Source organism: Ammospiza caudacuta, chromosome 8, assembly GCF_027887145.1.
Source record: "Ammospiza caudacuta isolate bAmmCau1 chromosome 8, bAmmCau1.pri, whole genome shotgun sequence".
Classification (NCBI taxonomy): Eukaryota; Metazoa; Chordata; class Aves; order Passeriformes; family Passerellidae; genus Ammospiza; species Ammospiza caudacuta.
Window position 1 is genome coordinate 28876351 of NC_080600.1, and position 27022 is coordinate 28903372.

Here is a 27022-nt window from a genome sequence, read left to right on the forward strand (position 1 = left end):
CGTGCTGCGGGTGAAGGCGGGCTGGGTGGTCCCGCCCGGCTCCTGGAAGGAAGTTCCGTCTTGTTTGCTCCCGGGAGCTGAGGATTTGGGGCCGCGCCTTGTTCTAATGAAGGTGCAGACTCGGTATCGAGTACGAACGGGACCTTTGTGCATCTGGGTCTCCTTCCCTTGGGGTATAGCCACCCTCCCTCTACCCAGGTGGTGTGCGTGTTCAAGATGGAGAGCGTGACCCCCAAGGCACCCATCAGCGAGGGCGAGGAGGCAGAGTCCAACTCAGTGGAGTCGCTGGGCTTCTGTAATGTGTGAGTGTTGGGACAGCCCCTATTCAGTGCTACATATTACAGGGCTTGTCATACAGATCCATTTGCATCCCTTGAGCTCAATCTGCTGCATTTCTCTTGCCTCCATCCTCCCCAGCTGGGTGTGGAGATGCCAGATCCCTTTGGTATGAGACCAAGGGACACTGGCTGCTCAGCCCTCCCTGCAACTGTTGGGATTCTGGGCTAGCCTGATGGACCAGTGCTTGGCTGGGATACTCTGCAGACAGCTGTTTTCTTGCCAGGACATTGTCATCTTCACAAACCATGGTCTGATTGCTGACTTGCTGTACTGTTGGGTTTCCCAAGTGGGGTGTTTGATGGCTCCAGCCATCAGGTTGTTCCTCATCCTCTCCATACATTGTAGCCTTCAGCATAGGGTTTGCCTTTTACCTGGAGCCTTTATGTGTTTGCATCCCTGCTTCCCCATGTCCCATGTAATGCCTCTTCCCCTGTCTGTAGGATGCCACTGGCTGCTGTGGGCTATCTTGACGGCACTCTGGCTATTTACGACCTCTCCACACAGAGCCTGAGGCATAAGTGCCAACATGAGGTACTGCCCTCCCTCCCCACCCAAGCCTGGGAGGTGGGTTTGGGCGTTTTGGAGATCTCCCTTGGAGCCCAAGGGCCAGTTCCCAATTTGTACTTCTCCCTTAGCCTTGGGCTTCCCCAGAGGGCAGCCGCAGTCTCTGCAAAGCGGATGTGCTTGGCCCTGGGGTCTGGCTCTCCTGGGGGGATGGCAGACACCATGAGGGGGTGGGGGTACATGGGGGGAGCTAAGCCTTGCTGGAGGTCCCCACTGCGGTCTCCCCCTGTCCCAGTCAGGGATCGTGCAGCTGCTGTGGGAGGAGAGCTCGGCCGTGGTGTACACCTGCAGCCTGGACGGGGCCGTGCGGCTCTGGGACGCCCGCTCGGGGAAGATGATCAGCGAGTACCGAGGGCACTCTGCTGAAATCCTCGATTTCGCCGTCAACAAGTGAGCAGGCACCCCCAGACCCCTTCCCTGCTGGTGGGGGGAGCAGTGGTAGCAGGGGCCTCCAGCCTAGGAGCCGAAATCACAAGCTGCCTCTTGAGTGCCCTTGTGATCTGTCCCAAGGTGGGGGACAAACCTAGGTCCATGCTGACACTTCAGGGTCTTAAAGGGGAGTGCAGCACTTCAGAGCTGGGCTGAGGGTGATGGTCAGGGATACTGGAAGCCCCCAGCCCACCTCTGAGCCCTGTCTCCCTGCAGGGATGCCTCCATTGTGGTGACCACCTCTGGCGACCACCAAGCCAAAGTGTTCTGCGTCCAGCGGCCCGATCGCTAGAACTGTGTCAAGGGATGGCGTCCCGGCGCTGCCCTGCGCCCTGTGTACAGAGGGACGAGGGACATGGTTTCACCACCCTTCTCCAGTGCGTGCTTTGTAATTTTTCCAGCCTGCCCTGCTTTGCCCTCACCATCCAGGGGCCGAGCCAGGGGTTTTGTATGAAGATGTCTTTAATTATATAAATTATTTCACTTAACTGGATGCCGTCTACTCTGCTTGTTGGGGGAAGGAAGAGGATCTGGGGAGCTATGCTCCCTCCTCAGGGATCTCCCTGGGATCCAACTATGGCCTGAGGATCAGTGGCAGAGACTCCCATCCTAGCTCTCCCTGCTAGGGGGAATGAAGTGGTCAGGATAGGAGGGTGCAGGTTGCTAGCTGAAGGAAGGAGAATCTTGCTCTGTACAGTCTAGGAGTTCCCTAACAGAACACGCTATTCCCAGATCTGGGTACTGTACCCCAAAGTTCACTAGAAGGCATATGTTCCACAACACAGGAACTATCGCCCTTGGGGCTGTGACTAAACACCCCTTCCAGGGCAAAGTCACATGCATTAGTAAGCCAAAGCCTCACAGTCCTTTAAGATAGAAAGATCTTCTTTATTAATGAACCCCAACAGTATTTCTTCAGATACAGGAGTTTTGAACTCAAATACTCAGAAGAAAACAAGTTAATATTGCATTATTCTCTTAAGAAATACTGCAACTTATTTCCAGTAACATATTGCAAAGCGAAACAGCTTGAAAAGAAAAAAAAAAATTAAAAAAGAAAAGAAATTAAGTCAATCAAACTGGAATTAAAGTTTTGTTTCTTGGAACGATCGAGTCCTCGCAAGCACAGCTCGTTTCTGCAGATTACTCCCCCAAGTGTCGTACAAACAGACCCCGATTGCTTGAATTCCTTATGAGCCCATAGAGGTGCAACATTAAAAGCTACGATTATCAGGTAGCAAGTGCCCCAACCTTCGTCCTCCGGCAGCCTCGGTGACTCGGCATTAACGGGTTGTGAACGTCTTCCCCCTGGAAGGATGGAGAGAGGGGTCAGCACAGCCCCAGCGCCTGTGGGGCTTGTGCTGGGGCACACATGGTGAGCTCTCTAAGCCAAGCAGGCACTGCTGGGTTGGAGCTCACAGGGTCTGTGGCTGCAGAGCCAAGTCACAGGGCTGTGGGGGAGGGGCTAACTTTTGCAGAGGGGACAACCCTCCTACCCCAAAGCAGCTTGCAAAGGGACATGACAGGACAAGCAGAGAGAAAAGGACACCGAGGGGCTCTGGGATAAGCAGAAGGTAAGGGATCTGAGTGAAACATGTTCACACAACTGCTCTCCTCCATCCACTTCACTGTGGGCTCCTTGTTCACAAGAGGGAGTCAGCCAGCATGGTGGCCTGGCCCCAGCCATCAGCTGGCCAAGGGCAGCCAGAGGAGCTGCAGACACACCGGGCAGCAAGACCTGGTCCAGTGCCCACAAAGCCCAAGGAAGGAGCTGGCTCTTCTCCCTTCCATGAGGTGGAGCTGCCCCCAGAGATGGACAAGGCAGCTCTAACATAACAGGGAAAAAGCCCCCAGGAATGCCACCAAGGGCTTGGTGGGGGGAAATGGAGATGCCAGGGCTTGCAAGGCCATGTATGAGCCTTTTGTGAAGGACCTGCCAGCACAGGGTTTTGCTTCAGACCCAGCTCCTCACAGGACATCTGAGGCAATCAGCTGTGGGTCACCCCCTACCTGCCCTGGACTGCAGTATGCCAAACTGAGCAAGACTGAGCTCATGACTGGCAGAGAAGCCCAGGCAGCCATGCCCTGCTTTGCTACTCACGTGATTGTTTTCATTTCTTTCTTCTCTGCGTCTGGACGGGCACGGTTGAGCACCTTGAGGAAATCTGACGTTTTCGCCCTCATACGCGTGTGAATATAGGCCTGTGTTTCATTAGGACAAAATAGGGACATGTCAGGAGCCTTTCTTCACAGCTGAGATTTCAGGACACATCCAAGCCAGGTCACTCTGAACAATTACCCTCATTTCTGTTCTCAGGAAACAAACCAGATCCAAAAGGGAAAAATCCTACTTCACTGCTAGAATGGAAAGTCTTGTGTCCCAGAGCAGGGAGAAGGCAACGATGCATCACTTGCCACCCCTGCATGACTGGGGAGGGCAGTGCCAGACCCTAATGAGTCCTTAAGGGGCACCCCTGTCCCTGCTTCTGCCCTTTAGCACCCAGGTTAGATGGGCTGAAGCCACCCTGTGTTCCCCAGCCCTCATACCTTCGAGCACTTGATGTGATAGTGCAGGTAGTCCCGGAATGTGTGGATCAGGTTTATGGTGTTGTCTCTGGCTGCAGCATTGGTGTGACGGGGGAACAGCACTGAAAGAAGAGGCCAACACAGACCATTAGTACCTCCTGAGGTTGCCAAGGCCTTCAGGATCAGTGCTGGAGGCTTCAGGGTGTGCTGCATTGGATCCCTGCCTTGCTCTCTATAAAGAACCCTTTACTCTTGACATGTACCAAGATTAAGCAGCACTTGTGATTTTAAATACAAGGCTTAAGGGCACTTTTCCACATTTCCCACAGGAGCCTGTGCACTCTGCAGGACACATGCAAGGCCAGGTGTCCAGAAACAATGGCACCGTAGGAAACCACATGATGCTCTATCAGTGCTTGGGAGATACAATTGAAGGAGCAAGGTGGGAGGCAGACCAGGGTGCCCAGGCTGCTCAACCAATTTCAAGATCCAGTCTGCCCTGGGGTCTTGAAATTGGTTGTGGATCTTTGCCTGACAGCTTGCCAGCCCTGTAACATAAGACAGACTTGGATACAAGAAGGTAGCTTGCTCTTTCCATAAGCTGGTGCTCTGTTAGGTGTCCCAGATCCGAGGGCTGAAAGAACATTTTGTTTGGGTGATGATCTCACCTGAGACTGTCAGATCAGATAACCGGGAAATTTAGTCTCAACAAGAACAAAAGTATGTGCCATCCTGGACCTATTCTTTCCATAGCTGACAGCTGCCCAGGCCTCAAGGCACTACCATTTCCAGCACAGGAGGAGGGCAATGCTATCTTCACCTTTCCCTGCAATGCCTGTGCTCCATCTCTGAGCTCCAAACTCCAGGAATGCTGGCCTGAGACACCCTAATAGCACACCCAAACATCTTGAAGAGACCTATCCCTTTCAACAGGGCAGGGTTTAGATTCCTCAACACTGCTACCCAGGGGTAAGTCATGGCTCTGCTGGCCAGCACCTCTGGCAGGGGTAAGTGGCTCATCAATGTTTGGCCCAGAGCAAAGAGGCAGAGCTGGAGAAGCAGAATGCACTGCTCTGCTGCAGCTCTCTGGCTGCCTCTGCTGATCAAGCACTGCACAGCTCCCTGCAGCTGGACTACCTACAAGTACAGTTGCACGAAAGCTTTCACAAGAAACCTCCAGTTTCCAAAATATCACAGCAAAGCCACTCTTCCCCTTGCTTCCAAATACTGAACTTCATTTGTAGGCGCACACTAAACTCACTGTCCACTTCCACATCTTCTTGCCCACAGCATAGCTGAGGTGACCTGATACAGAAAAGGGACACTCCAAAGGGGGCACACAAGACAGAATGCAACCCCAGAGTCCTCGCTGCCCTGAACTGCCCACTTCAACACTCAGGGAAGGTGAATTCTTTTCTGCTTTTCATGTAGCAACAGGAACCTCTCTCCTCCCAAAGCATCCCCAAGCCTTGAGCTGCCTGCTTACCAAAAGTGATGTAGCCAATATTATCGCCAACAGCTGCGTCCGTGTCTTTCAGCTCCAAGGGTGGCTCCCTGTGGCTGAAGAGCACCTGTGGGGCTGTGTGACTGGCCCGGCGACCCTCCTTGAACTCCTGAACAAGACAAAGTGAAGGTGATTCCCACTGGGACCCTTCAGCAACATGCTGGGAAAGCAAATGGGGTTCCTCACTCCCAAAGGGCAAGGAGCAGAAGGTGGCTCAGCTTTCCTTGAATTGATTAAGTTCATCAGGCCAAACACCCTGAAAGTAATTCTTTTTCCCAGCAAACCCAGCCCAAAATGCATGGCTGTCCTGGGTTTATATATGACCATAGCACAGCCCCTCAGCTGGGGTGGCTTTCAGTGTGTCACACCCATGCCATGGATGTTTTGTGAAAGGGACACCTCAGTCTGAGCAAGCACACGAGACAGCACAGCTTCAGCTGGAACTTCAATGCTTCAAGGGAAAGTGCACAGTACCCATCACTCCCGAGGAACAGAAATCCTCAGGAAGGGCTGCAGGGTCTCCATCACACCTAGTGTAAAGGTTCTGCCATTTGAGAAACCATCTCCCACCAGGAGTCTGCCTAGGCATCAAGATACATCTGGAGGCTTGAAGCTTGTATGTGAAGTCTGCTCCTCTTAATGCTTCCCTACACCTTGAAACAATACCTTCAGGCAGGGAGATCCCTTCCCCCACCTCACAGGAAATATACTGGCTCTGCATTTCAGGAACTGTAAGGACCATCTCTGTGTGGGCTGGGAATGTCCAGAGACCATTCTTCTGCCCCAAGGCAAGGCAGTCTTCCCTCTGCCTCACTGACTTCCATCCCAACCTACACATTATCAGCTACCCTTGGCCTCTCCTCTGAGCAGTTTCCCTGGGAAAGGCAGGGGCATCCACGTCCCTTTTAGAGCAGATTGCTGGGGTTTCCTTTATGAAATGCTTAGCTTGCACTTCTGCCTGCTTATGCCAGAGGGTGAAATGGTTCAAATGGCTTCACTGGTTAGTTAATGGTCACATTTTCTCCATGAGAGTCCAGATGAGCAGACACCATACCCAGCTGTGTTATGCAAGAGCAATAGCTGGAGGGAAAGAGCCAGTGTGACTCAGAGTGGAAATTCCTGTGGCTGGGCAGAGGCAGGGTTTGCTGTTCTAAAAACCAAGAATTCGGGACATGGAGACTCCAGGACAGCTGCTGCCTTGAAGCACTGCCATCTTCCCAGGAACCTCACTAACCCCATTTTGTTCACATCATGCCTCCCTTCCCATTTTAAAAGTTGAATTCCATGCTGAGGGATATGCTTGGTGGGGGAAAACCTCAAAGCCAGAGCAGATGTCCTGTCTGGAATAAATGAACACAGCAAACAGCTGTGAAGACTTCCATTGCAACAGACCCCTTCTGATGACACCCAACACAGGTACACTGGTCTCCAGCAAACTGGGCCAGTAACTTGCTGTCCATGAGCCTGTCAGCAGCATGGCCCGGCACCCTTGATCGGGTGGGTTAAAGGTGCCTGGAACACCCTGTAGGCCCTGCTCCATAGCCATGCCCAAACAGGAGGCTGGCTCCCCAGAAGCTTAAGCAGATGAGTGAGGTGAGCCAGTGGCACAGATGAACACAGGTATAAGCATGCACTGAGCCTCCCCAGCTGCACACAGATGTCTCATTTTCTCCAGGCTGCATACAGTTGTTCACAGACATGCTAAGTGCTTACTACAAGTCTCTGAATGCTCCCCAGCTAAACAGCAATTGGAAAAGGTAGCTGAGTCCAGTCCATAACTTGGCAATGACTGGTTCAAGCCCACAAATTCAGTATATTCATAGCTCTAAAAAGTTGAAATTCAAGAGCTGTCACACAGAGCTGCTGAGTGTTCCTGCAGCATTTGAGCATTAGCAGGATGAAACGTCAAGGTGAAGACCATTCTCTGCTCCTCCTCAGGCATGGCATGACATTACATTATCTCACCCCTCCTCTCCCTTTACAGCCTCCTCAACATGCTCAGGTCTTCAGCTGGCTGGAGATCCTACACCATAGCTATCCACACTACTGGGCCTCACTGTGGGGACTGAAGTATTCATTGTGGTGTTTCTCATCTGTAACACATAATACGCTTGATTGTCCAAATAAGCAAGACTATTGATGATACAGATGCCAATGCAAGAGCCAGGAAAATGCACTGTCTGTGCCTATTAGCATGTTCTTCCATCCCAGTCCAGCATGGAGCAAAGAATTTTCATGTGTTAAACCGCCTTTGTGCTCACTTCAGCAGCTTATTTGGCATGCTGCTTCAAGCAAGCAGGCATCTGAATTGAGGACCAGACCCTTTCCCTGTAACTCAGTTTCCATACCTGCATAAACACCTTTCCAATCACCACATCATCGTCGTCCTTAAATACTGTGCTGAACACAACCGTGACACGGTCCTTCTTTGCCTCAACGTACCTGCAGGTGGCAGAGAGAGAACCCACCTGTGAACCAGAGCTAGGGAGTTCAAAAGGACAAGGTCAAGTAGATACAACAGCCATTCACAGGCCTGGGTGCTGTAAATTTCCCCTCCCCTGAGACAGTATTTACAGGGAGCACAACATTCTGCTGGGAGTGGCCAGTTCCTCTCCTGCATGCAGCCACAAGTGATGACACTAACAGAGACTCTTGTGTAACATCCCAGCAGCCTGAGGCGTAAGCATTACCCTAATGGGATACTTGTGGCAGCCTAGAACAGGCCCTTATTACCCTGGCCAAAGCACGGAGCAGGAGGATTTCCTGACTTTCCACCAAAACCTACAGCTGTGCACAGAAGCAGACTACTGACCACTGTCCAACCCCCGTGCTTTTAGTTTGAACACTTACATTGTCTCATCATCCCTGTAGTGGATGACTGCTCTTTTTTCTCCTTCTTTGCCCTCTTCCTGGAATTTGAAATACTTCTCAAAGACTGAAGCAAAGCAGTTGCGCTTCAACATGCCGGCTTGGTGCACAATGGCATCCTTGTCTGCAGGAAGGTTCTCCAGGTCGTAGAGCAAAGAGACATTGTAACCTGGGAAGGGACAGCCACTAGCTTTAATAATCTACATAGGGCCTTAATGAAAGCAGAGACATTTTTTTTAAGAGACACCTACAGTCCCACTTTTGCCTTAAATCCTCCCAAAAGCCCCAGGGGTGAGTTATTCCCACTCGAAGCACTTGCCAAAAGCCATGCCTGCACTCAGCGTGTGGCCATGGCAACATTCCCGGGGCTCCTTCCCAAGCTTCCAGACACACGTGCTGGCTGAACTGCTCCCAAGTTTTTGCAGTGAGTAGGAAGAGATGTTGTCACAGGTAACCATGGTTTTTCTGTGTCTTACAAAGCATCTCTGAGAAGAACAAAGACCCCAACTGTGAGGAAGAGAGGCTTCCTGGAGGAGGACTGCATAAAGAATTACAGCTTGTGCTGCAAGCTACTTCATCCCTGACGTGTCTGAGCCACTTTTTAAATTGGCAATTTCAAATTGCAATTCATTGTACAGAGAGCCTGAGATATCAAGCTCTTCAAGTTCAGCCTTCATATGAGCATTTCTCAGGTGACTTAAGTAACTTGGGAATTGCATTCACACACACACACAGAGAGTGAATGTTATTGCAGGGTTACCTGATTCAGGATTTACCAAGTAGCTTCCATAGACTTTCTTCAATACCTAGAAAAGAAATTAAACACTGAATGCACAAGCTATCAAGACTTGTTTCCTCCTGCACAGCCTAGGCCATATTTGGTCTTCTTTTAGAAGTATCAAATTACAGCACCTGCCTCCCCTAGTGTCTAAGAGAACTTAGACAAATATTAAGTCATCAGCTTCTAGTACTATTGGCTGTTCCTGTTCTAGGGAGGGCTCCTTGAACTCCACTGACAGGGGACATACTGCAGGAGAGGACTTAAAACTGGAACTCTTTCAAGTTCTTGCTAGTCAGATTTGTGCGGGGAAGAGGCCTTATAGCTCATACCTTCAAAGGAGAACAATCAGCAGAGCCTGACACAACAGACCTGAGGGCTACCACTTTTCCTTCCATTCAAAGGCAGATGCAAAGTGTGCCTGGTCCCTCTCCTCACAGGACGGCAAGTTCAGAGCACACCATGGCCTGGTGATCACACAGTGACTGTCTCAGCCTAGTGCACGAACAGATGGGCATCGAGAGGAGACTGCCACACAGGCTTGGATGCCTCCCAGAAGCAGAACCGCCTACAGCACAGCAAAAACCTTTCTTCAAATGTAATTACTGCTGAATTTTACATCAATGGCAATTTCCAACTGAGCCATAGCTCTGTGTCAATGAGGGGGCTGGGAACAGGCAGTATTTCACAGAGAAGAACACAACAGTGTTGGGGCAGAACTGGCCCTCCTGGGATGACACCCACGACCACGTGGAAAGGATACACAGACTCTCTGCATGCCAAAACCTCCTTGTAGAGAGCCTGCCTGCAGCGGTGCAGGAAGATGCCCTGTCTTAGCAGGAAGCTCACTCTGCATTCCTCACAGTGGGGTTTCACCAAAGACAGAGCAGAAACAAGCAACATTGTCTGCAGGGAAGTGCAGAAAGCAACATTATGACGACTGGAGACTGAAAAATTTAATTTCTATTTAGTATTTCCAAGCCAGTCCTGTGCAGATCCCATTTTCTTCTAGAAGTTTATAGAAAGTTGCCTTTCACCACTACAATGGCTGCTGGTGCACAGTGCTGTCGGCCACTTGCCCACCACAGGAATTTTCTTGGGATCACACACTGCACTGATTCTCACTATACATGCTGGGAAGGCTCCACCATTTGGGCTGCTTGACACTCCTCATGCCAGCAGTGGTACTTTCAGTAGTAGGCAGTGCTCCACCTAGAAAGCTCTGCTTTCAGGAACCAGGAAAGCAGGACACTCAATCATATCTCTTCTGACTTAGGTGGGTCTTACGGCAATGCGCAGGAATTCACTTTGGGTTCAAATCACCCATTTCTTACTAGACTCACAATAAACTGATGGAGCAGTTTCCTTGTTTTCTTCCAAGGACAGACACCCAGAGGCAAAAGCCTGCTGAAAAGCCCTGGGTGAACCCCATTCGCTACCATGTGGAGATCTGAAAACTGACTCAGGAACTGAGTCACACTTCCTGCCTTGCCATCCAACCACAGCTCAGAGAGGCTCCTTTTTTCTACCTTAAATGGCCCTCCGCAGCCACAGAGCCCAGCCAACAGGAACTGAGCCTGGGACTCCACACAGCACCACTGAAAAGGGAACCAGTCTGAAAACCAAGGTCTGCACACACAACAGGAGCCCAACATTTGCTCTCAAGTGTGGTTAGGAGTCAGAAGAGAAGCACCACAGCTCTGTCTTGGCACCTTCCTTCACTTGTGGGCTCAACACATCAGTCAGGCTTCACTTTGAACTTGTGAAATTAGCAGTGCCTTCCACCTTTCAGGCTGCAGGGTCATACAGGATGACTACTTTTGCACCAGAGAGTGTGAACACATTTGCCCTTGTCTTTCAGCAAAGTGGGACTCCTGGTTGGCACAGGGCTGATCCTTTGACCAGTGTGAGATGGGAACACAGATGCTTCTCTAAGAGTCAGATGTTAGATACACCACAAAGGCATTGCCATCAACACAGTATTTGTAGGCAGGAGGCCTGGAGATGCTTACTCACCTCATCAGCACCGTGTTCCTGGAGTTCCTTGTAGAATTTCAGAGAAATACTGACCATCACTTTTGTCTTGTCTCCATTGGGGTTTGAAATATGGTAAAGGACTCCATCGAAGTCTAAGAAACAAGCAAGAGAAATGTGAGGGAGCAGGAACCAGCTCCTATTTCTGAGGAAGGCTTTCCCTACAAGTTCTAGTAATTGCATAAAGCGACAGTGCTCCTCTTGCTCCAGCCCTCACACACACAGCAAGAGGGAAACCCGCAATTAAGGAAAATGGAAATGTCATATAGGGAGACCTGCTATCATTCACAAGGCTGAAACAATTTTGACACCTGTCCATCACAGAAAGCTTTAGTCTAGTGTCACTTAGCATCCCTGGCAAATCCACTTGTGCTCAATGCACAAGGATACAAACATGCAGAGACGGGAGCCTTCTGGAGGGCCAGCACAGAAAGTGACTGACATGCCCACCAGGCCAGAGCTGCAGCCTGCAGGGGAAAACCTCTCTGCCAGCAAAGGCAGCGCAGCCGCCGCCTGCTGTGAGAGCTTCCACTTCACTGCAGAATGGGCAGGGAGGGCAGGAGGAAGGGAAAGGCAACCCTCCAGCTACCTAGCAAGCTCCACTTCCCCACAGAGCTTTGCAGCTTACCCAGATTCCTGATAACAGAAGCAAAAAATCAAATGCTGAATGAGTACTTGAACTTTCTTGGCATTTCTCTTCCTGAAGAGCAAACTTGAGGTGATGAATCCATTTTGCCTGTCACCCTAAGTCAGCTTCCTAACAACCCAAACCAAATGGTACTAAGCAGCACCAAGGGCAGGACTAGAGAACAGATGAGGTAAAAGAGAAGAGCTGTGTAGCAGGCACACACCAAAGCACTACCACCAGTGAACTCAGTGCTCTAGGGAAGTCCCAGGGAAGGCAGACAGACAGAGAAATAGTGAGGCAGCCAACTCTGGGGATACTGCAGGGTCTCCACATTGCCTCTGCCCAGTGGTGTGGGCAGACTGTTCAAGCCAGCCCTTAGTTCTGAAAAGTCAAGAGAGCTGCCAACCTTACCTGCAAATGTTACTTCTACTGCCTCTGGTTTATTTCTAAAAAGCAAAGAAAACAAAGGATGTAAATGAGGACTCTTAACAGCAGCTTCCAAGCTGTAAAGGAAAAAGGATTAATTTCCAACACCTTATTTTTCACAGGCAGCCCTTCCTCAAAACCCCTTTATCTCCTGCTGTCCGACTAATAGTAACCTCTGAGAAGAGACCTTAGACTTTTTCCCCTTCCTATAAGCACCAGTTTTACCCCAGATGACATAAAATAGACTTTGAAGTTGGCACAGATTTCCAGTATTCTAGTTTATTATTAGATTGTGACATCACAGATTTCCAGTTAGAAATGCCTAAGAAAGCTACCCCTTCTAAGAAGTTTGTTTTCACGAGCACACACTCTGTACAGAATGGCCATGACACAGGTTTTGGGACAGAGGACCTTTTGTAAGGTTCTGCAATACCAGTTTATGGAAGGAGCTGAGTAATCCTTCCTGACACAGTGCCTTCTTTGCCATCAATACCAGTTCTGCAGATGCATTGATATAACTTGCTTGCAGAGAAGGCGCCTTTTCCAAGTTAGGAAAGTGTTAGTAGTGTCAGGAGCAGGTCAAAGAAGGAAACTTTCCACACGTTCATTTCATCTTGCCCCCCTTCCAAAACACCCCAATATTTTGCCAACAGCCTCTGCAGAAAAACTGCAGCTCTGGATATGCTCTAACACCATCCTGAGCGGTGTCTGGGACCCCCATCAGCAACAAAACCCTCTGCAAGCAAAAGGCACATCACATCTCACACTGTGACTATGAAGATTAAACTGCTTCTCAACAAACCCTATATTGGCATTTGTTCATGATTTGTGAAAGAGTAGGACTCCATGAAAGATGTAACTGCTTTGGAAGGTCATTTCATTGGGATTGGCACTACATAACTGCTTTCACAGCTCCAAGGGGACTGGTATTAATAGGTCATTCTCCAACAGGGAATTGATGCAAAGGTATCTCCACTGCTGAGAGCAGGCATGGAAAATGAGAACAGGATAAAAATGCCAGTCTGCTACCGCTGTTTCACACTGTATCTCCATTTATTTTTCAAAAGTAGATAATATTTGAATAAAGGCTAATAACGCTGCTGCTAACAGAAATCTAGTCTCTAACAGTTCATTCCCACCTGTCTGAACCAACATACTGAAATAACTCCCCAGAGTAAAGTCAGTGGTCTCAGCCATGCTGCTGCTGCTGCCCAGAGACCAGCTTCAATCGTTTTGCCAAAACTTGCTCTTCCACACACTTATGTGCTGCTGGGTACTGGTTATACTGTGGTACACACACTGAGGAAGGTCGGAAAATATCTATTTTCCCTGACAATATTCTGTAACAATTTAAATGATTTTATCTCAGCAGCAAGCATTGTTTTTTCCATCAGCTTTTCTGCAGCCAGCCTCATTCCTGGAAGGCAGAAATGACCACAATGTGATAAAACTCAAGCTGGGCAATACAGGGAGACCAAAACACTGCACTGATCCCAGACACTCACCAGGTCAACATTTTACTCCAGCAGAAACGGAGGAATTAACCCCCAGATGGAGAACCCAAGTGAAAATGAGGAGGTGTTCCTGCTTCTTAAAAGTGATCAGCTGTGAAAGGCAACAGGCCTTTTTTTATCTGAAGGCTGGGGAGCCTCTGTCTTTTGTGCCACCTTGCTGAGGATAAAAAACTACACACTTGAAAGAAGCGGAGCAAGTGCACCCAAAGCAGGTCCTTTTGTTTGAAAGCTGTGCCAGCTACCTGTGACCTCTCTTGCTTTCATTTCTCCTCCCCAGCTGGGTCTGAGACAGGCTCAGCAGGCATCCCTGGCCGCTTATTTAGCCTGGGCTCTTGGAAAGGGGAGCAATTCCACAAGCATGTCCAAGCCACTTCTGCTCACTGAGGATGGCTCAGAGCAGAGATGAAAGAAAATCCCAGAGATCCCACTCGGTCAGCTGATGCAGACGTATTCCTCTTTTAGAGCGCCACACTCAGACGTGGGAATCAGCTTGGATGGCAGTATAAATTTTTATAAAAAAAGAAACCTATGTAGGAAGCTTTAAAGATAGCACAGCCAGGCACATGAGAGCTAGGAATATTAAACAGGATGCATCCTTAAACCTCTGTTCCATCTGCTCAAAATTACAGCTTTCAAACCCCATTCCCCACATACATAGAGCTGACACCTCCCAGAGCCCCCGCTCCCAGCAGAGCCTTCCAAACACAGCACCTCCCTCTGAGAAATGCAAGGAAGTGGCTGACAGTCCGTGCACTGGAGTGGTTTGGCTGAGGAAGGATGATTCCCCATCTGGTTGTCCTGTACCCAGGGGATGGCAGAAAGATCACTCATCACATCATTGAAGAAGCAGAGCAAGACCATGCACAGGAGCCAGTTGATGGCTCTGCACAGAGCCTTTGTTCTGCACACAAAAGCTCACTGCTAACACAGCTGGGTTGGAGCCTGTTATTGTGCAAACGTCATTTCTTAGAGAAGTTATTTTAACGCTGATTTCCCAAGTGGCTCAGTTCCGGTACTTGGGGATGGTGAGGAGGGGGCATATTTAAGGGAAAAGAAGGTAACTGGGCAGAACTTTGGGTACTGAATATTCAACCACTTCCCAGCACAGCCTCAGTGAAGCAAGAGCTCACGTGAGCCGCATACAGAGCTCCTCTCAGCCATGCTGGCCCTGTCACCTACAGCACAGTGGTTTTCTGCCTCACCAGGCATGCTGGCCAGGGGAGGACAGGAAAGAGCACTGGTTGTGTGGCTGGGAGCAAAGTGAGGCCCCTTAGCCTTTCACAGTTCATGAGCTTTACAATCACAGTGTTTAAAGTGCTTCTATTTATTTCTCTGGCTCACCTCATCAAAACTACCCTGGCTACTCAAAATTTTTCTCCAACAGAAAAAACCACTCCTTTTGCTACCCGGATTGTTGCTCCCACCTCAAGAAGTCCCCAAGCAGAAGAGAGAGGAGCTCTCACCTCCAGGGTTCCATAGTTTCTGGATTAGCAACAACAGACATGTTCACTTCCCCTGACCTTCCAGCAACCCCATCTTCTACCACCGGAAATAGCTCTATGGAGGCACAACGTGTCCTCTCCGTGTTCTGTCCTTCCTGCTCTTGTGCCAGCCACGGCTCAGTGCAGAGCATTCACAGCAGGCTGGGATGGGGCCTGCAGCACTGAGGGTGGGTACCAGCTACTGTCAGGTTACTGGTACAATCCCAAAGAGCTCTGTTTGGTCTAGTGGGCTCTGGCGTCCCTTGCCTCCATGAGGAGGCTCTCCGCACCCATAGCAAGAACTGGCAGTTTAGCAGCTTGGTGCTGAATGACTCTAAATCACAGATTTAGACTGGACTGTAAATCCCAACTGGGAAGCCAGGAGGTCTTTTGGGGTTCACTTCTACCCCTGATCCAAAGCTCTGAAAACAGACTAACCCGAGCTATATTCAGAGGATTTCAGACAGGACACCTCATCCACTCCTGGAGCAGAGAGCTGCTGTGACTCCTGCAAGCCCCTCACCTCCAATGCTACCTGAACCACAGCATCCCTGAGTGACCTTCCCTGCTTGCTACGCTCTGCCCTGAAGGGACAATAAAACCAGCTCATACCAGGAATAACTGAGATGGCTTCTCTCTGCACTGAATACAGACCAGACCTTTCTGCAAACCCCTGCCTGAGACGCTAAAATGGCAGCTGTTCCCAGCAGCAGTCTGTTTTGTGATAACAGTTATCAGGTCTGAAGTCAAACCCACACCAAATCCCATCTGCCCTCTGCTTGTAACAATAAAAGACCCTGACAGGTTTTACGTCTTCTTGCCTGTGTTCCTTTTATTCATCTCTAAATGGCTCCTACGCCCTGTCTATCTAATACAGGACCAGCTCCAAATCAGATTTTTCACCCTGGCAGAACATCCGTGAAGAGCCACAGGTGCCCATGGAGAGAACCAGCGACCACTTAAGAGCAATAGCAAATCTTTTTTCTGACAGCACTTCCTCGCTCGATTTGGAGAACTTCCCTGTTTCATTCTCAGGCCACAAAGGCTCTTAGCTGTATGATACGACAAATTTAAGAACCTGGCTGACAACCATACTGAAGCATCTCCCACACCACAATTAAGGCCTCTACCAAATAATGGAGAACAGCAATTATTTCAAAAGCTGCAGGCATGCAGATACTCTAACCTCTTGTCCCATAGGAGAGGGGGGGAAAAAGGGGGTATTTCAAAGCTTAAAGCTCTGAGCAGAGCTTTTAGATCACCAGAGTCAACACATAATTTAGATAAAGTGAGCCAGATTCAGTGACAGACTGCAGGCTCTTGCTACAGAAAGGCCATCTCAATAAAAAAAATTATGAGCAATGACTAAAATTCTCTGAACAGTTCCTCCACTTCTGGGCTCCACTCAGCTAACAAAAGCCTCTCTGCGTAAGCTGCAGGAGCATACGCAACCAAGGAGCTCCCATAGCTCTGGCAGCACACCCACCATGAACAGGAGTGCTGTCAGTGGCTGCTGCTGCGCTGTGTACAGCCCCCTACACGTGCCAATTCCCCCCTCCTGGTTAGGTGACCCCTCCACGCCCAAGCTTTTCCCTTGCTGTGTGCCCAATAGCCTGGAGGAGCGGGCTGGTAGGAAAGCAGTGGGATTCACGGTGGACAAAGCACAAATGGTCCTGCAGCATGCTTGCACTGGCAGATCCCCTTCCAGCCAGATCTTTGTCCTCAGCTGTCTTCCATCCTCAGCTGTAAGCAGCTAGCCTGTGGCTCCCCACCAGAGAGATCCAAAGTTGGGCCAAGTCTCTGGGTAAGAACCTCATTTTGCACACTTCTACTGTGTTTCTTTAGCACAGTGATGGACACCTACTCTTCTCTGCTGTCAAGCATTGGTGGCTGCAGTGAGAACCACTCTCTGAAGATAAAACAGAGCAGGCTGCTCTTAGGAACCCAAGATGAAAACTGAGGCTGGAGTGATGACAGAATCACCTGTGAAAGCCTAACACTTTTCAGATCTGGCTTTTCTTCCCTCCTGCTCCCTGTGCTGTTGCACAAGAGTGGAGCACTACCTACTTCCAGAGGTGGTTCACAATCCACTGTTAATGCTAAGTCACATTCCCTGATGTCCGAGCACTCTGCAGTCAGGCAGATTGAGTTTCAGCAGGTGAGGCTGTGCCTGGAGAGATGTGCAGCTCCGGGCTGGGCTTGTGAGGTGAGCCAGCACCTGCCACTGCTGCTGAAGGAGGGAGATCTGATCCCTGCTTCATGGCTGCACCACAGTGAGCAGTCAGGACACAATGAATGCGATGAGGAAACTCATCTAGCTAAAAATACCCAGTTTTGCCTGTTTAATTTTAACCTAGGTCATTTCCCCAATCCTGTTTCCCTTGAAGCCACAAAAATGTCTGTGTCAGCAAGAATGAGGGGATGGCAGAGGAACAATCTGGTTTTGGTGGGGTCTCTGAGCATCCCTGAAGCACTGGAGCCACATATAACCACAACCACTCCTGAAGAGAGTTCCTCAGTAGTGCCCTGCAGTATTCAAAGCTCTTCTACCCTCCTAGCCCATCAACAGCCTCCACACACTCCTGTCTCCCCATGATGAACTGACTGCAAGTCACACCATGAACACAAAGTTCTCACTGGTTACAGCCAGGATTCAGCCTCTGTCTGAAAGGCTCAGCTCTGCAGCACACCATCATCAAGTGACTGCAGGTGGGAAATACCATAAAGCAGGTGGGTGCAGCTTCAGCCCAGCTCCTGCTGGCTCACAGGAACCACTCTGCATCAGGGAAGTCCAAGCTTCAGTTGATTTCCTACGAAGCTAATTGTCAGGGAGCCCTGCAGAGCTGTACCTACTAATGGCTGTAAAGAACCCAACAATTTAATCTGAGATTCTCTTCCCTCCACCCCCAACCTAGGAAAAGGCATGCTGTACCCCAGCTATGCAAATGTGTGTTCTTTGGCACAGTGGGTAAATAATAAGTAACAGTTTGAGACAGATGATTAATTGACTAAAGATTTTGGGTAAGTTATGTATGACTGGAAAACCAAACCCTAAGACCAAAGCCCTGCGCCACACCTTCCCTGGGGTTAGTTAAATAAGTGCAGGACAAAACTGGATGGCAAATTCGCTAGTGTCAAAAAGAATGAGTATTCATCAGACACAGAAGGCAATCATCAAAATGTTTTACACCTAGAGTGTCTGTGGGGTTTTTTTAATGTCTGTGCAGTTAGCAAAGGAAAGCAATGATGAGAAACAGGATTTTCCAACTCGTAGAATTCATCTCCTCACACAACATTTTTATCAGAAATGGGAAAACTCACCTGTGACACCAGCTTCCAGGCAACATCTCATGTACAAATGAATTGGTCAGAAGCTTATGGAAGCTTCCTCTTGACATGAAAAAAGGTCACGAGCCAACCTCATTTCAATAAACTTATTTCCAGATTCTGACCAGATATTCCCACATTGCAGAAGCAGATTCCTAACTCAAGTTATTTCAACAGATTCTGGTAGCTTTAGGTTTTTATTTTAAAATGTGGTTGGTTAAGAGAATAGATTTAAACACAGAAATTACTAGAGCTAAGTAAGGAAAAAAAAATCAGATGCATTGAAGTCCATAATCTGTTACCACCTTGATCTAAATCGTGTTTCAACAGTGGCTGTCCAAGGAGGTGAGATTTCCATAGGGACTGCCCACAAAACCAAATTCGATTTGAAATTACCCTATTTACAGGTGGATGCTGCCAAGCCCCAAGGACCTTGTCCAGGGAGTACTCTCAGAGGTGGGTCAGGCCCTGTCTCAAGTGCTGATCTCTGTCTGCAGTCCTGCCAAGGTACCTTTCACACTGGGAACTCCAGGGACAGCTGATGGACCTCCACGCAGAGCAGATTTTGACATATATGACAATAATGGCAGTTAATGAATTCCATCTTTTACATGTGACCTAGTTCTACATGACAAGGTGAAATGTGGAGTGTCTCCCACCTGACAGCCCAGGGAAGCTCTGCAGGAACCTGCCAAACTGTGGCTGCACTGCAGCAGAGGGCAGTGACACAGCCCATGTCACAGGACAAGTCTGTGGCAGAGGATTTGGAAATGAGCCCTGCCCTGCCCCACTTGCAGGCTGGTGCTGAAGCCACCAGGCACACCTGGCTCTGAGACAACCCCTATTGACAAATCCCTGCATCACATCTGCTGCACTTCAGGGTTAGAGCAAACAATGTAAACTCAACTCTGCCCCAGTGCCCACACTCACTCCTCCCAGCCACCAAATTCTTCAAGGCTTGACCTCGCCCTGACTATCCTGTGTTCAGCCCCCAAGATACACCTTGGAAAAGCATCACCAAAACAGCAAAACACAGGAAATCCCTTCCTGCCTCCAGGCTGAGCACCACAGGAATAACCCGAGAGCTGTGGCCATAGGAAAAGAAGTATCACTTGAATAAATGTTTTGTAACATCCATTCCTTAGAAGACCTGAAAGCAGGAGAAACCTCCATGGACTTGCCTGCATGGGGGACCCCAGAACAAGCACAGAAGAAAATTCACCTTCAGCAACACGCTCAAGGCACAAAACTTATCTAGAAACGCCATCTAAAGAACAGAACGTGCCACAGATGACTAAAAGGCAGAAGCAGAGCACCATCAGCCACCCTACAAATTGATCCAGGAACAATCAGTATGTCAGGCACACGTGCCAACACACAAGTGAGGTGGCTTTGCCATGCAGCAAAATGGAAATGTCAGGGGCCTGCAGGCTGCTGGAGGGCAAGCAAGCACAGTTCTGCTCACAGAGTCAGAGTTTTGGGGTGCATCTAAAGCTGCAAACTGCCCCTCCACATCAGATCAACACAGGGACACATGCATGTTCTTCCCTCTCCATCAGGAAGAGTGCCTTGGCACAGACAAGCTGCTCTGACACTCACTGTGAAGCTCTGTACATGCCATATTTTCTAATGGAAGTGGCTGCAATACCACAGTGGTCACCTGGGAGCTCTCTCTGCCCAGTGCTGTGCCTGCACTCTGGGGAAACTTGTTGCATTAAATGATCAGGGCTCAAGACAAATCAAAGTCTGCAAGAAGCTCAGCTGTCCTCCAAGGCAGAGCAGCCTGCATAATTATTTTATGGAAAAAAAATCCCCTCCAAAACAAAACAGGGATCTGAGCAACAAGTCAATTGAGAGGGGGGCAAAGCAGAGTAAATGACCTCTGACAACGTTCTGCATGCAAAAATTTGAGAGCTTCAAAAATCGCTGGAGAAAAAAAGGTAACACAGAAAAAGGCACCTGCCTGGGGGGTCCTTTCCTGGAGCAGCCTGAGCCCTGCCTTGTGAGGCGCCAGGGCAGGCTCCACCCCAGAGATAACACCACTGCTCTGCCTCTCGAGGCTTTGTGTCTGTACAAAGGTGTCTCAGTCAGCAGGCAGTGCATCGAGCCCACAGGCCACTCGGCTGCAGATAAGGACATTCATACTTAAGGGGCTTCCTTCCAAACTAAGCTGGGTCCTCTCAAGCATCTTTTTGCCCTGGTGCAATACTCAGTAAAAAAACCCACTGGCTCCCCAGGGACTGAACTGTCCCAGTCAGAGATGTGGGTGTGAACTAGACCCCCAGCCTGCTCCCCGAGGCCAGCACACCCACCAGGCTGGCACCAGTGGTTGTGGCTGACCCCTGTGCCTGTGTATCCCTTCTGCTCGAGAAAGCAGAGGGAGCACGCTGGAATTTGCTCTTCACCCCAAAGCAAAAGGCTGAGGCCGTGACTCCGTACTCAGGCTTCCTGTTCCCCGCCTCCCCCTACACATTCTGTACCAGCGCTGGCACCTCGCTGATGAAGCCCACTTTACCCAAAGCAAACACGCTGCAAATCCGCCTTCCTCCCTTCCCAACTTCCTCCTTGTCCAGGCCCTGTCCTCCAGTCCACCCCAGCACGGCAATCTGCGGTACCCTTCCCAGATCCGTCCTGCTCTCCCTGGGCCCTTCATTGCTCTGGCACTGCTGACCCCATGCAGCCCCACTGTCCCCTCCGACACTGCCCTGTCCCGCTCTGCTCCCTCATTGCCAGGCTCTCCCTGTGCCCAAGCTCTGCCCATCCCCGCCGCCCGCAGCTCAGGTCCCGCACCCTGACCGCCCCCTCCCTGCCCGGCATCCTACAGGCCGCCACCCGTGCCCGCTCTGCCCTCCTCGTTCCCGGGCCGCCCCCCCGGCGGCACAGCACCCGCTGGCTCAGCGCCGCTCCCCGGCCCCACATCCTGCCTTGTCACCGTGCCCTGGCCCCCACCTTCCGCCCGTCTCAGCCCCATCCTCCCCCGGCACCACCCGCCAGGCTTCGCTCCGTGCCAGGGCGCCTGGCACGGCCCGGGCCCCGCCAGCCACCGCCCCCTCGCCCCTCCCTGGGTCCGCGGACCCGTCCCCGCCCCGCCCCGGCTCCCCTGTCCCTACCCGGCGGCCGCGCCCTCGAACTTGAGCGTGAGGGTCTCCTCGATGATGCGGTTGTTGACCTCGAGCAGGATCATGTCGGTGCCGGGAGCGGCTCTGAGGGAGCCGAGCCCGCTGCGCGCACCGGGGACCCGCCCGAGCCTGCGCCGCCGCTTCCGCTCTCGCGCCCGCGCGTCACTTCCGGCTCGGCGGCGGCGCCACTGCCCCGCCCCGCCTTCGCCCCGCCCACACGGAATGACGCCACAAGGAGCCCCGCCCCGCGGCGGGAGGGAAAGGGGGAGGGGGTCCCCGAATGCGGTGGGACACGGGGGTGTGTGCCCTAAATGCGGTGGGACACGGGGGTGTGTGCCCTAAATGCGGTGGGACACGGGGGTGTGCCCCAAATGCGGTGGGACACGGGATGTTCCCCGTATGCGATAGGACACGGGGGTGTTCCCCAAATGCGGTGGGACACGGGGGTGTGCCCTAAATGCGGTGGGACACGGGGGTGTCCCCTAAATGCGGTGGGACACGGGGGTGTGCCCTAAATGCGGTGGGACACGAGGATGTGCCCCGAATACAGTGGGACACGGGGATGTGCCCCGAGTGCGGTGGGACACGGGGGTGTTCCCCAAATGCGGTGGGACACGGGGGTGTCCCCTAAATGCCAGGTGCAGAGGTGCACTGGGTATGGTATGGGCATCGTGGTATGGGCATCCCTGCCAGCCGGGGTGAGGCAGGGGTATGTGGTGTGCCTGCGGTCTGGAAGTCCCCAAAAGTGTGAGGTTCTCCCCCCCATTCCCGTTAATTGAATACTCACAGTATTGGGGGGTCCCCAAAACAGTGGGGTGCCCTTAGGGTTATAGGGATGTCCTAGGAAGTAGCAGGTGTGTCCCAGTGTTTGGGGGGCTGTGTGAGAATTGGTGCCCCAGGGATATGGGGGTGCTTACAGGGGAAAATGGTATCTTGCAAAATGGATAATTTCACAGCTACAGGCCCCCAAAAATGTGAGGTGACACAGGGAGTGGGGGTACCCTAGGGGGGCTGTAATGGTGCCCTGAAGCTGGGGGTTGCCCAAAACTGGGCAGATGTTCCCACAGAGAATAGGAGTGTCCTTGAGTCTGTGGGGATACCCAAGGGATATGATGGTGGCACTTACCAGGTGCCCCAAAACGTGGGGTACTGGGTGCATAGGGAATGGCCTTGTGTGCAGTTCTCCCCTGAGAGCAATGGGGGCACTCGGAGCCACAGCTTTCCCTAAGTCTGCGGGGCTGGCACAGGGGCACGGCTCTGTCTGGTGGCATTGATGGCATGGCTTGGCTCGGCTTAGCTTGGCAAGGCATAGGCAGGACAGGAGGGACATGGGACTCTACTCTGGGGAGGTTCCCCACAGCAACCCCCAACAGAAGGCAAGCTGGCCTTGCAGTCCCTGTGCATCCCCCAAATGCTGACACCACCCTTGCTCTGTCAATGGGGAAACTGAGGCACAGAGCCCTGCATTGCCATCACCCACTGGCCATGGCCTTGAGACCTTCTGCTCTCCTGGGGGGACTGCAGCACACAGGCGTGCCTTGAAGGGGATCCCCTCATCCACGGAGGGCCTGGGGACAAACTGGAGACCCCCAGCTGGAGACCCCCAGGTGCATCGTCTCAAGGATGGCGCTGAACCCCTGGGTGCACCCCCCGTGCAGCGTGGCCTGGGCCATCGTGGGACAGGAGGGTGACAGCAGGCTGCGGGCTCCCCTCGGGCTGGGAAAAGCATCTGAGGGGGGACCACGGAAGGGTCCCTTTGGCTGCCACTTCCGCTTCATTCTGGGAGAAGATTTTGCAACATTTCCTCCCCGGGCAGTATAAAGTCTGGAGGGAAGGGGTGCTGGGAGGTGGCACAGCTGCAGGCGTAGGTGAGGGATCCTCCGGCTGGAGAGACCCCTGGGTCTGGGGCTGCCCTGGATCCCACCACACTTTGTACCGGAGCCCTTGGGGGTCACATCTGGATTAAAACCCGTACCTGTGTGCTTCCCAGTGAGAAACAACTTGGGATCAGGAGAAGACTCCACATTTGAGGGGACGGCGACAGCAGCAAGCAGTGAGTCTGTGGAGTGTGCCACTGGAGATTGTGGCTTTCCTTGGGCTTTGACAGCTCCCATCTGAGCCCCTTCACATGTGGAGCAGCCTGAGGGCTGGGGTGGGTTGCTGCAGTGCCCAAGAGGCTGCTTGGTAGAGGGAGGTGGTGGTGAGAGCACCCAAGGCTGTGCTGAGGGCTCATTTGGGGTGCAAACCCTCCATAGTCCCCAGGGACATCAGCCTTGGGTGCCGTGGGGAAAAAACCTGCTCCCATTTCCTTGCACAGTGATGAGCTAGGAGGATCCTTCCCCATGGCATGTCCCTCTTTCCTCCCCACTGGGGGACAGCCACCCCTGCCAGGGTCAGGAAGGGAAATGGAGTGCTGCTTGTTCCCCTCATCTGAGCCAGCTGTGCGGTGTCTGTGTGTGCTGAACCCGGGGCATACCCGTTTCCAGAGGAACCACCAGAACTTTGGAGCGGGGAGGCAGAAAGCAGCAGACAGAAATAGATGCAGGGGAAGCACTGGCATCAGGCTCTGCCCCGTGCCTGTGGGAGCCCCACTAGGGAGGACATTCCCCATCAGCACCAGCAGCATCCCTGTTGCAGTCCTCTGGGATGCTGATGCCTCAGCATCCCAGCAGCACCCCCCTGGAGTCACCATCCCAGGATTTCCATCCCTGGATCACTGCCAGAGAGGATAAGCAGAGCCAGGCACAGATTTTTCTGGGCAGTGGCACCAGCCCAGCTGCAGCAGGGAGTTCACATCAGGCAGAAGTGGACAGTCAGTTCAGGGATGGTTTGGGTTCAAACAGGGCCAGCTCGGAGCTGGGGACCCCAGCACTGGGGGGCACTCAGCACCCCAAGCAGTCCTGGCATCTCCAAGCCCTGGAGGGGTTGGGGGGCTCAGAAATGGGACATAGGGGGTGAAACTGGAGTGAAACAAGAGTGCAGATCCATTCTGGGAGAAGACTGAAAGCCAGTGGTCCCTGGGGAGGCAGGAGCAGAGCGAGCTCACCATCTCCTATGTGTGAGGAGACAGGAAAAGCGACTGCCACCTGTGATTTCCCCATTGAGGCCAAGCACGGGGGGACATGGCAGTGACCAGATGAGCAACAGGAAAACCAGAGGTGTAATATTTCCAAAGCTGCCTGCAAAGTGTGACACGTCTTTCCGCCCGGGGCTTGAAACCAGTCCCGCAGGAGCAAGACCAGCAGGTGGAAGAAGGGCACAAAAACACCTTCAGACCTTCCTGAATGCTGCCCCAGGCACCATGAGCACAGCCTTGCTACTGGCTGAGGTGGCAGGAGAGGCAGCTCTGTTCCAGGCATCACAGCAGCAATGCTTGAGGGGGTGGAGAGGCTGGAGGGATGCAGGGGTACTTGACGAACTTTGGAGGTGCCTGAGGGGCTCTGAGATGCCCAAAGAGCTTGGAGGCTTTTGAAAGACCCACAGTAAGCCCAGGGTTTCTGGAGGAGCCAGATGTCTCCTGGAGGGATGTGATGCTGCATTGATGGGGAAGCCTCTCAAACTGAGAAGAGATGATCATTCTATGGGGGGAAACTCTTCTTCCACAGGAGTCAGGAAAGGGACAGAATTAGGGTGAGATGCAGGAGACTGAGGCATGCAGGGGGAGTTTTATGAGGGGGTATATGAGGAACAGTGTCTATCTGCAGTACTGACCATTACCTGGCACAGTGTGGATGCTGTGTCCTCCATCACAATGGAGTGATGAAGGACAGCTGCCCACTGGCTGGGAGGGGACCTGGGGGACAACGGAGATGCCAGAGGACCCAGAGGTGCTGTCACCCCTGGTCCACTACCCTGCCACCCCATGCTCATGCCATTTTGTGCTCCACAGGCAAAATGGAGTTCTTGTCCTACAGTGGGGATCTCTCCAACATCTTAGCCCTTTACAACTACAGCTATGACTACAGCACAGCCATGCCTGACACTGCTATCTCATCCTCTCCGTGCCGGCCTGAAAGCTCTGCCCTCAACAAGTACCTGGTGGTGGTGATCTACTGCCTGGTCTTCATCCTCAGTGTGGTGGGGAACGGGCTGGTGGTGCTGGTGGTGACCTCCATCCACACCAGCCGCTCCGTCACCGACGTCTACCTGCTCAACTTGGCCGTGGCAGACCTGCTCTTCGCCTTGACCCTGCCGCTCTGGGCAGCCTACCGAGCCCACGAGTGGGTCTTTGGCACTGTGATGTGCAAAGCCATCTCCGTGCTGCAGGAAGCCAACTTCTACAGCGGCATCCTTCTGCTGGCCTGCATTAGTGTGGACCGCTACCTGGCCATCGTCTACGCCACGCGGGCTGCCACTGAGAAGAGGCACTGGGTGAAGTTTGTCTGCTTGGGCATCTGGGTTTTCTCCACGCTGCTCTCCCTGCCCGTGCTGCTCTTCCGTGAGGCTTTCCACTCGCCCAACAACGGCACCGTGTGCTACGAGCGCATCAGCGGCGAGGACACGGCCAAGTGGCGCGTGGTGCTGCGGGTCCTGCCGCAGACCTTCGGTTTTGTCCTGCCCCTCCTGGTGATGCTCTTCTGCTATGGCGTCACCATCCACACCCTCCTGCAGACCAAGAATGCCCAGAAGCAGCGGGCCATGAAGGTCATCTTCGCTGTGGTGCTGGTCTTCCTCATCTGCTGGCTGCCCTACAACATCACACTGGTGAGCGACACCCTCATGAGGACGCGGGCCATTGCCGAGACCTGTGAGAGGAGGAACAGCATCGACACAGCCCTCTCTGTCACGCAGGTCCTGGGCTTTGCCCACAGCTGCATCAACCCTATCATCTACGCCTTCATCGGCCAAAAGTTTCGCAACAGCTTCCTCAAGATCCTGGCGCAGCGTGGGCTGATCAGCAAGGATGCTGTTGCCCGCTACGGCCGCGCCTCCTATGCCTCCACCTCTGGCAATACATCCACCACCCTCTGAGCTCTTCTAGGACCCAGCCCTTGTGGGTACCAGCAGGTCCAAGCACTCCACATGCCTCAGCATCCTCATCCAGCCCCCTGGAATGTGGGTGGTGATGCCATGGAGATGGGCAGGGCCACCATTGGATACTGGACCCCAGCTGGAAGGGGGCTTGGATGGCAAGGTGGTAGGACCCCATTGCCAGGGGAGTGATGTCAAGTGTGCACCCTGCCCTCTCTTTGGGACAAAGCCTGTGACCCTGTGGACTCTGTGAGACTGCAGTGGGGATGGTGTATTTACCCGATGACCATCCAGCAATAAAGGAGTTGGTGGGTTTGTCACCCATGTCTGCCTCCTCTTTGCCACGGGAAGGGACATGGCAGGTCAGGGCCAGAGCACCTCTCTGGAGGCAGTGCCAAAACAGTGCTGCCTGCTGAGCCTGTCAGAGTGTGGGTTACCCTTCTTCGAGGACAGGGTTTGGCATCCTGTACATCCCCACAGGGGACCCAAGCCCAGGTTTTGCTTCCTACAGCTC

At 52.2% G+C, this 27022-nt stretch overlaps 3 protein-coding genes across 4 annotated transcripts in view; 2 read left to right on the top strand and 1 right to left on the bottom strand.

Moving 5' to 3' along the window:
* AAMP (angio associated migratory cell protein) overlaps positions 1–3040 on the top strand; it is a 5849-nt gene extending 2809 nt beyond the window's left edge. For both annotated transcript variants that reach the window (XM_058809907.1, XM_058809906.1), the window contains exons 8-11: positions 199–302; positions 780–870; positions 1139–1293; positions 1549–3040. In XM_058809907.1, coding sequence (XP_058665890.1) covers positions 199–302; positions 780–870; positions 1139–1293; positions 1549–1624 — 426 coding nt within the window. In that variant the 3' untranslated portion in view covers positions 1625–3040. The remainder of the gene's footprint in view (positions 1–198; positions 303–779; positions 871–1138; positions 1294–1548) is intronic.
* ARPC2 (actin related protein 2/3 complex subunit 2) lies at positions 2200–21708 on the bottom strand. Its single transcript, XM_058809912.1, has 10 exons — positions 21529–21708; positions 12082–12116; positions 11025–11137; positions 8991–9036; positions 8213–8399; positions 7711–7804; positions 5345–5471; positions 3880–3980; positions 3434–3534; positions 2200–2640 (listed from the first exon to the last, which is right to left on the bottom strand). Exons 1-10 carry the CDS (start codon positions 21600–21602, stop codon positions 2616–2618), a joined length of 903 nt encoding a protein of 300 aa, XP_058665895.1. The 5' UTR covers positions 21603–21708; the 3' UTR covers positions 2200–2615.
* A 1690-nt stretch (positions 21709–23398) lies between these two features.
* LOC131560861 (C-X-C chemokine receptor type 2-like) lies at positions 23399–26558 on the top strand. Its single transcript, XM_058809853.1, has 2 exons — positions 23399–23590; positions 25427–26558. Exon 2 carries the CDS (start codon positions 25432–25434, stop codon positions 26506–26508), a length of 1077 nt encoding a protein of 358 aa, XP_058665836.1. The 5' UTR covers positions 23399–23590; positions 25427–25431; the 3' UTR covers positions 26509–26558.
* Positions 26559–27022: the final 464 nt, after the last annotated feature.

Coding starts and splice junctions, on each gene's coding strand:
- LOC131560861 (XM_058809853.1), top strand. CDS start 25,432: ATGGAGTTCTTGTCCTACAGTGGGGATCTCTCCAACATCTTAGCCCTT.
- ARPC2 (XM_058809912.1), bottom strand. CDS start 21,602: ATGATCCTGCTCGAGGTCAACAACCGCATCATCGAGGAGACCCTCACG. Junction 11,138..12,081: donor AGTAGAAGTAACATTTGCAG/GTAAGGTTGGCA, acceptor CTTGTTTCTTAG/ACTTCGATGGAGTCCTTTAC. Junction 2,641..3,433: donor AAAGAAATGAAAACAATCAC/GTGAGTAGCAAA, acceptor CCATCCTTCCAG/GGGGAAGACGTTCACAACCC.